The sequence below is a fragment of the Rosa rugosa genome, chromosome 4 (genome assembly GCF_958449725.1).
Source record: "Rosa rugosa chromosome 4, drRosRugo1.1, whole genome shotgun sequence".
Taxonomy (NCBI): Eukaryota; Viridiplantae; Streptophyta; class Magnoliopsida; order Rosales; family Rosaceae; genus Rosa; species Rosa rugosa.
The window spans coordinates 12825406-12834810 of record NC_084823.1 but is presented as its reverse complement, the minus strand read 5'-3'; the positions used below and the strand labels follow the sequence as shown (position 1 = coordinate 12834810).

Here is a 9405-nt window from a genome sequence, read left to right as displayed (position 1 = left end):
ATTCTTGGAAATTAAAAGACTATGCTAAATAAAAATCTGCGGCATTCTATCTTCATCGCCAGATTTAAAGTCTTTTATAGCTCGATATCTTGATTACCATTAATCAGGTACTCCATAAAATACCATGAAGAGGATGCTCTCTTGATTGAGGTGTATTGACAAAATACATATGGTCTCTAGGACCAATGGCGTTGGAATAGTGTAATCATGGCCAAAATTGGCGCCATGGTGTCCAACCCTATACCCTCAACGTCATGACCCCTATGGTCATGTTAGGGTTTTCTCAATCAATTTGTTTTTTCGCGTTTTTCCACAAGCATGCATAAATAATATGATGCAGAGAGCCTCCGAACCATATTTCATAACTCTTTCAAAGTTTTAGTGAAGCAGATATTATTTCATCGTGCTTCTATGTTCGGAAAGTTGTGAATGTTACCAAAAACGTTCACTAGGCGCAACCCAAAGGTTGTTAGCGTTATCCTCATTCATGTACTCAAACTGGAGGGCCATCATAATGTGGCGCTTCATCAGGGTAAATGCCCTGGAATTTTCTATCTCAGTTTGTGAGTCTTGAGTGGTTCCTTTAGAACAGGGCTCTTGGATTGTAGGCAAATAAATATCCCGTGCCCGTAGAATCCAATGGAGTAAAATCGAGCTCGTTCAAGTCTTACATCCTGAAAAGGAAAGCAAGAACGTATTAGTTCCAGAGTCAATGCTTCCACGAAAACTAATATAAGATTTCTGAGCCTTAATGCTACCAAGAAATCGATTTCCAAGAATATTTGGATTAGACCGAAACAATGATGTTTGAATGGTCAAAATAAATGCTCACGAACGCTTTTAGTCCGTAGCTCACGAACGCTCTTAGTTCGTTAAATCGATGCTTACGGACGCTCTTAGTCCGAAGTCTTACGAACGCTCTTAGTTCGTTAATTGCGTGAATCCCCACGATTCCGCTTTTCAATGATCGAACCCACGTTATAAGAAATGTGGGATGTAGAAGAAGGGAGGTTGCAAGTACCCGAAGAAAAAGAAGGAGAAATTTAATTCGGAAAGCGGGAACTTTAATTTAAAAACTTACTTGTTGAAATTCGGAACAGATTCTCTTCTGAACAGCTTGCACTTCGATTGGTGTACCGGTCTCAAAACAACTCCGATAAGGCTGAAATTCGGAAATCAGATGGAAAAGACAGAGACAAACAACTTTGATGAAGAAAGTATTTTGATCTGAGGTTCCGAACTAGAAATTTCGGGGCTTGCAAGCAGACTGACGTGCACAGGAAAGGAGAAGGATGCAGTTGGTGTGCTTTGGTGCTGCAGGGGCAGCAGGGATGTGTGCGCAGGGGCGCGTAGGTGAGGCTAGCGTGGGCTAGGAGCTGTGGTGATGAAGAAGATTTTCAGGTTTTTGGTTTTTGATTTGTGGTTAGAACTCGTGCTGATAACGTGTTTAAGTAAAATAGATCCGAGAGAGAATGAAGAGAGAATTGTAATCTTATTATTGAGAATAGGAGCCCTATATATAGGGATTACAAAGTACTAGTTCTAATGTTACATGGAATACTAATCCGTGTAGGATTGGGAAATCTAGAACCTTCTCTCCTATTACTACTCCTAGTTTGATAAGGCACACATAAAACTGATTTTCCTTCAACAATAAAGTTATTATGTCTTAATCGCAAGAAACGGTGAATATGCTCATTCACTCAATGGGTGAACCAGAATTATTCGTTCACCCTACCTGCTCATTACACCCTACATTTTAATTTCAATTTTTAAATTTACTTATCTAATCCACTTTTCTTTCCATGACATATCCAATTAAAAAAGAAAATTTTTATTTAATGAAATTTTTTATTTAATTTATACCAATAAAAAAACTAAAATATATTAAAGTTTCCTAATAAAATCATAATCTAATTTACCTCTATTTGTTAAATTTTTTCTTTTAGTTTCAATGTTCATATATTCCAATCCATGTCAAAAGATTAGTAAGTTAACTACTATGAGCAATAAAGATGAGATTGATCATTTTTTTATTTCATGTTTTAAATTTTTACTTTCGGTGTTCACAAAGGGTATTTCAAAGATTTTGATGAAGTTAATGAATTAATTTTTACTTTTTTTTTAAAGGAAGGACGACAAACTTTATTAATGAAGCCTAATTGTTACAAAGGATTTCATCAAGTGCTGGAGGGACATCCCCACTCCAAGAAAATTGCATTCCTGAAATCAGAGCACTATGAGCTAGCTTATGAGCAATCTTATTAGATTCCCTATAAACATGACAGAAGAAGGAGCCCGCCAAAGAGGTCATAGCCAAAGAGATCGATATCATCAATAACTCTCCCAACCACAGAAGTATCCTCACCCTCCGCTTGAATAGCCTGGACCAACTGTAAGCAGTCAGTCTCAACAGTAACAGGTGACAAATGAAACTCTAAGGCTATCTGGCAAGCCAAACGACCAGCCAAAGCCTCCACCATATAGGGGGAGGTCACATTATCACACCGACAACAAGCACCAGCAACAAAAACACCCAAAGAATCACGGACTACAACACCTAGTCCTCCCCTACGCAGATTCACGTCAAAAGCACCATCAACATTGGCTTTTAGCCAACCAGCTGAAGGAGGTGACCAAGGTTTGATCTGCCGACTCAATTTAAATCTGCTTTTCACACTAACTGCCTTGAAGCTATGAAATAGAGACAACACTTGGAATTGAACTTGAGCTAGAGAATGAAACTTCCCAGACCAAACTCTCTGATTTCTTTCCTTCCAAACTCCCCAAATGAGCATAAGCAATAAATCAAAATCCTCCTGCGGCAAGCAAGACAAGCAGAAGCTCAACCAATCAATAATAGAGTTCACCGGTGCCACCATAACTGGCTGTAGAGGTGGAAATAGACCGAACAGGTCTTTCACAAATGCACACTCCCTGCTAATATGTGCAACAGACTCCTCTGCATCATTACAGAAATAACAACCATCCTGGAGATAAACTCTACGATCTCGAAGCTGAGAAACAGTAGGTAAAATTGAAGCACAAGCTTTCCAAATGTGAACTTTAATTTTACCTGGAATCTTGGTTGCCCAAATTGATTTCCAGATAGAAGTGGACTCCACAAAACTAGAGCTAGCCACGACATTTGGATGTAGCAAACTGACTGCCAGTTTATAGGCACTTTTGGTTGTAAACTTTCCTTTCCTATCATAATACCTCATTTACTTTTGATTTACTAATGGTTTTGTGAATTGAATAACGAATTAACGATGAGGAATCAACAAAAAGACAAAAAAATAGTAAATTCAAATTTGGGTGGAGAAGATGAAGATTGATGTTATCCATTGAGAAATTAATTTTTTAAAAAAAATTAATCTTTGTATTTAATTAATTTGTTATGTATTTAGTTTTTCTTATATTTTTGAATTTTAGAAAATTAGTGTATTTATTAGTCATTTGCACGTGTGTAATATAGTTTTTCAATAATTCAAATATTTGTTGGGTAGACTAAGAAAATAGTATGATGGCAATAGACGCACCATTTCCTTATTAGTGATCATAAAAGTATGATTTATTTGTGCAATTCAATGTAATTGTATAGGGTTTTGTCTTGATTTTCATACTTTAATATTGTCAATATCTTTTTCTTTTTTTTTGAGGGCAACGGAAGACTAATCCATTGATGAAAATCATAACGACCTCACTCGGTCAAGCATGAAGGGTACAAACACCCTTCATATTACAATGCAAGCTCATCAAGAACTCAACAACCAAAAGGAAATCCAAAAAACTAAAGTTCAAACCAAAGAAAACTACCAGCAAAAGCAAAAGAAACCTAAAAAGCAATAACCCTACAACTGCCAAAGTGTGACAACTCCTTGATTCAGTTGACGCCTAAGACCCTTCTGGTGTACGCCGCCTAAAACAAACAAGCACCATCACACCTAGTAGACATAGGGGATCCTCTCCTAATCAACCCAGGAATCCGGCGGAGCTGTCGCTCCCTCGAGCCGTCCATGCACACTGCTAGGACCATCCTCAGTAGAGACCATGGACCCGCAACCACCACACACAGACACCGCCGCCTTAACCTTGTTTCTATGTCCTCGAGGCCTGCCCTTCTTCTTGTACACCTTGGGAGGCGACGTCACCTTCACCTCCACCAAACCATAAGAGGAGAATTCCTGCCCTAGGTTTTTCGGTTGCAGAGTGCCCGGAACCAGAGCTAAACAATGTTTAGCTCGTTTACCAACATCCGCATCCTCCTCCTCCCTAGAGCGACGCATCCCAACCACAGGGACAAGAGCAGAGGTGCCTTCAGTCCCAGGCAAAGATTCCACCTTTGGGAGAGGACGAATCTGCACTTGTTTCTTCTTCAATAAATTAGGAACCTTGAAAGTCGAAGGCAAGGAAAGAGAGGGCTGGGAATTAGCCCTAAAGACGAGCCCTGGGAGAGTCGGCCCTGGAGCCTGCTGCGAACCATCTTCTACCACAGTGTCGGTCTCCGCCACATCCTCCCTTGGACACCTCTGTCTTCCATGATTCAAGAAAGCACACAATTTGCACCTCCCCAAAAGCCGCTCATACTGAAACCTCAAAGTGAGAACGTCGGTAGGGGAAACCCTAACACGACCATCCAAGCGCACCGGGTAATTGATGACCAAAGTAATCCGAACCCGAGCATCACCACGCCGGATAGCCGATTGATCCACCTCCAATACCTCACTGATCGTTCCTCCGACCAGAAGGACAGTGGGTTCCGTCAAGATACCCGGTGGAAGACCATGAATCCCAACCCAGATCCAAACAAAGTCAAGCTTCACTTCATCAATCGCCAAAAAGCCATCGTAATCGTTCAACAAAATCATAGCACGTTGAAAACTCCACGGGCCACCCTTCTTCACCCGTGCAACATCACGTTCAAGAGTGAACGTAAACAGAAAATGATCCCCGCGTGGTTGGACCTCCACGGTCCCCGTCAGTTGCCACATTGACCGCACCGCACTCCGGAAAGAATCCAAAACCACCGCCCTACAAGTGTTGAGTTTCCCCACCAAGTAGAAACGACGAGCAAGAAACTCCTTCCCCGGAACCCTAAGGTTTCCCAAGTCAACCAGTTCCTCACCCTCTCTGAGCGACAATTTGGTCGCTAGCCTGGCCGTCATGGAAGCAATAGCCGCTGCCATGAAGCGGGACGCCGCACAACCCAAAAAACTCTGAACCCTAACCCTAGCAGAGCGAGCGAGATAGGGGAGAGAAAGTCGCGGTATATTGAGATTTGTCAATATCTTTTTGATCTAATACTAATTGTTATATTTCTTGGTTGTTTGATGTAATCAAATAAATAAAAAAATATATTTAAAAAAAAAAAATCTCATAATAAAGAATGTCTTGAATTTGCATGTCCATAGATGTGATAGAACATGTTTGAGGAAGACTTGATCGAATTTGGTATAGTTAGAATTGCTTTGAGTCACCACTCACCAGAGGATGGGGCGGGGCATTCCCATCGTTGCAGTCAACAATTACTCTAGTCACCTTTCACTTGAGTCTTGGGTAAACCTTACCTAATGCGTCATCTTTCCTTTGGAGTGAATACAGATCAAAATCGAGTCAAAATTTTTGAAAATAATTGTTCAAGAAAACATGCTTCATCAGCTATTTACTCGTAGTCATGAGAGCAAATAATGGAAAATTGGAAAAGTAAAGATATCATACCCTCGGGCATATCAATCCCTTGAAGAATGTCCAATTTCTACTGGAACCTTAATTAAGCTGGGTGTGCCAATGACATACATCTTCGTCTCATGCAGAATAACGGAGCTCAGTTCTTACAAGTGAAGTTTGTTTACAACAGAAACAACAACACAAGATAAACTTTTCTTTATTAAGGTTTTCCAATCCAGTAAGGCACCCAAATGCTATAAATTACCTAGTGCTTCTACACTAGAATGTAGGTAAATTAATATTCAGACTCCAGGAAAGTTATGTTTTTCAAATCCATAATGCATAGGACAAAAAGAAGAAGAAAAAACATAATGCATGGATGAAAGAAACTTATATCTGCCCGTTCTAGTCTAATTTGATATTCATATATTGAAACTATTAAGGAGAAGCTGGAATAATATTATTGACTTACAATTTGATTATAAGATATTAAACATAAATAAGAGAGAGAGTTAAACCAATGACCTTATGTGGAGTAGATACAAAAGAAGACAGAACCAGAGCACCTTTCTGGCTTCTTGCTGAAAGTAGAACAAGTCACTTCTAAGGTTCTTTTTGTGTAAATCCAGCTAGCATAATTAACTACATGCAATTTCAGACTGTTTTCCTTTGCATATCTTTACGCCAAACATGTTGACAGCAGATACTTTATTGTGGGTGAAGGAATAAGCACCACAAAATACTTTGATGTCATCATCCAGAATCAGAACAGCACCAAATCTTACATGATTTCCTACTCCGTGTCGAGATTAGGAGCTACTAATATAATATCCATGAAGCAAATTATCCCTTCAACTTTGAAAGGACAATGTCCATGACCCTTCTTATTACAGTTTTTGGTTTTCCCTTCAAAACCTCCATCATGGCCTTTGCATTTGGCACAAACCCCTTGCCCATCATCACCTCCACCAACTGCATGTTTGCCCTCCTTCTCAGCTACCTTGTCCTCCTGCTTCGCAAATCCCTCAATCACCGCAGTGTATGTAGCAACATTGGGTCTCATCCCCCTCTCCATCATCTCAAGCAAGCACTTCTTGGCATCCCCACAGAAATTGGCGTCAGTAGTGAGTCCCATAATTAAAACAGTGTCTGTATAGAAGTTTGGGGCAACCCTAGTAGCTAACATGGTCCGGTAAGCCTTCAGAGCACACTCGGTATTGCCAGCCTTGAGACAGTCTTCAATAACACCGGTGTGAAGTACGACCTCTGGAATTATGTTTGTCTCCCAACCGCGCCTATAGAGCTCCATGGCCTGGTCATAATTGCCATCGGCTTTCAAGGCTTTGAACATCTTCAGAAACTCATCCCTGAGGGGTTTGCGGGTGGTGCTCCACTTACGGTAGAGTTTTTGCAACTTCTTATCAGGGGTAGCGTTGATAAGATTGTCAGACATCTTCAATGCCTTCATTGCTTCTTCCATGTAGGCCACATCAAAGAGAGGAACGTCTAACTTAGGGCTGAACCCCTTTGCTTGTATCTGCTCAAGAAACTCCTTGCCTCCTTGGCCTTCACCACCGGCTCCTGGCGTGCAATGGCTTTGAAGACGGCCATGTAGGAAGATGAAGGAGGCGTCATCCCCTTAGCCAACATTTCCAAAAAATACTTCTTGGCATACCAAACAAAATTGACATCAGAAGATGAGTTATTTGCAAGTGTATTGATGAGTATAATGTAAGTGCAGGAGTTGGGGGCGACACCGTTATCTATCATACACTGGTAGACGTTGTGAGCAGCCTTGATGTTGCTGAAACAGATGCAGGCCCAAATGACAACAGTGTAGATGGCCACGTCAGGCAGTACGGCCGACTCAGAGCGAGGCTTAAACAGCTCTTTGGCTTCCACAGCGAGGGTGTCATTTGCCATAGCATCGAACACCTTAATCGCATACTTGTTAAGGGAGTCGTAGTCCCCAATATTCATGTCAAACATTTCTTTCAGGTCCTTGTCCTCACAGTATTCGGTCGCCTTCTTAAGAACCTTCATTACATGTTGGCATGTTGCTTGGGGGGGAGTAGAGTCTGCCATTGATTTGATTCGTCACTTTAGTTTAGTTGCACGTCGCATGAAATGAATTTGAAACAAATTCAGAGTTGGACTGAGGTGTCCTCATGAAGCCCCTATTTATAAGCCTTAGCACCTAATTATTCCTTAAGAATCAAGGAGAAAATAAAAGTGTAAATTGCTAGGAATGACGAGGAAAGTATGGTGAGAAATCCTATTCCTTTAAGGGAAAGGTAGATTTTAAATAAGGATTAAAAGGAAGCCCCTTTCCGGGCTTGTTTAAGGGAAGTTTCCTAATTGAACTTGAAAAAGTTACTTGTACCCGATTTTCGCCCAGTAGTAATCCATTAAATTATCAGACACAATTCGTTTGGCACCAGATGCAACTTAAAATGTCTAAAACGATCGGCCTTCTATCCAACCGTGGGTGATGATCTTAATTATCAAGTCTAAATTGAATATCTTTCATATTATACTAATAGTCACAAGTGCAGCAGCAGAAGCTGTTTCAGTTTGAAACTGCAAAATTAATGGGGATAATTATGTTCCTTGGTTAATTACATGATTACAAGATGCCATATTTACTAAACCATAAGCACCTGAATCTTGTTTCAAAGCAGCAACAAAGTGATAGTGCTTGTAATTTGGTATACAAAAATTGCTAGTGGTATCGAAGAAAGTAGCACCAAATGATATTGATAACTGATAAGAGTAAGAAGTAGCACAAGTCTTGTCCACAGTTCACATTTCATGTCCTAAACCAAATGTTAAAACTACCAGAGAATTAATGAAAATTGAAAAGAAAACAGCTCTGTTTTATGAATCGGAAACTGTAGCTAGCTTCTGGATACTAGATGCTTGTGAAAAGCCAGGGGAAATCTTACAATGGTCTGCATAAAATGGTAATGTCGCCATAAGATCCAATCTTGGTCCTAAGTTTTCAGTGAAGATTCATATATTTACAAGATTATCTTTATGACTATTGCACATGCAGATTTGGTTCGAAGTACAAACTAAATGCAGATTTGACTATAGAGCAAACCCAGGACTAGAGAACAATTAATAAAGCTGCTATAACCTGATACAGGCACACAAACGTCTTGGGGTGAAATCTGCAGAAGTTAAATTAAAATTTTTGTAGAACAACAAAGCAACACCATTATCAACATGAAAAATTCATGGATGTAAAAAATCTAGCTGAAAATGAAATGACCATTTACATCACTGTAGCATGTGGAATTGCAGCTTCTTTGAAGGAAAAAAAATTTTCATGTTTACTGCCAGTCTGCCACAGATTTCTAATGATTTAGGAGAAATCACAAGTGACTTGTCAAAATAAAGTTTATGATGTACAAAGACTTGAGCACCAGCAATACTTTGTGCAAATTAAAGAAGATGCTGCCTTATATATATATTCGTAGTCATCCTTGGAGTATATAAGGGAGAGGAAAACTGTAATACCCCGAAAAATCCAAATTAAATTCCATGGATTTTTAGAAATGATTTCACGATAGTAGGAGCGAGTACGAAGCTTGGAGAAGTTGTGGAATTAGTTCGAACGATTTTATTTTCGAAAACGAACGTTTTTAGGGGGTCAACAAAGTTGACTTTTTATACGTTCAAAATTTGGGAAAACTTCCTTCATGAAAGTTGTAGAGCTCGTCGATACGAGTT

At 39.9% G+C, this 9405-nt stretch overlaps 1 protein-coding gene across 1 annotated transcript; it reads right to left on the bottom strand.

The window, feature by feature from the left end:
* Nucleotides 1-7176: 7176 nt before the first annotated feature.
* Nucleotides 7177-7713, bottom strand: LOC133744362 (pentatricopeptide repeat-containing protein At4g38150-like). Its single transcript, XM_062172485.1, has one exon. The coding sequence runs from the start codon at nt 7711-7713 to the stop codon at nt 7177-7179; it is 537 nt and encodes a 178-aa protein (XP_062028469.1).
* Nucleotides 7714-9405: the final 1692 nt, after the last annotated feature.

Excerpts from the sequence above, each read along its gene's own strand:
- LOC133744362 (XM_062172485.1), bottom strand. The coding sequence starts at position 7,713 with ATGAAGGTTCTTAAGAAGGCGACCGAATACTGTGAGGACAAGGACCTG.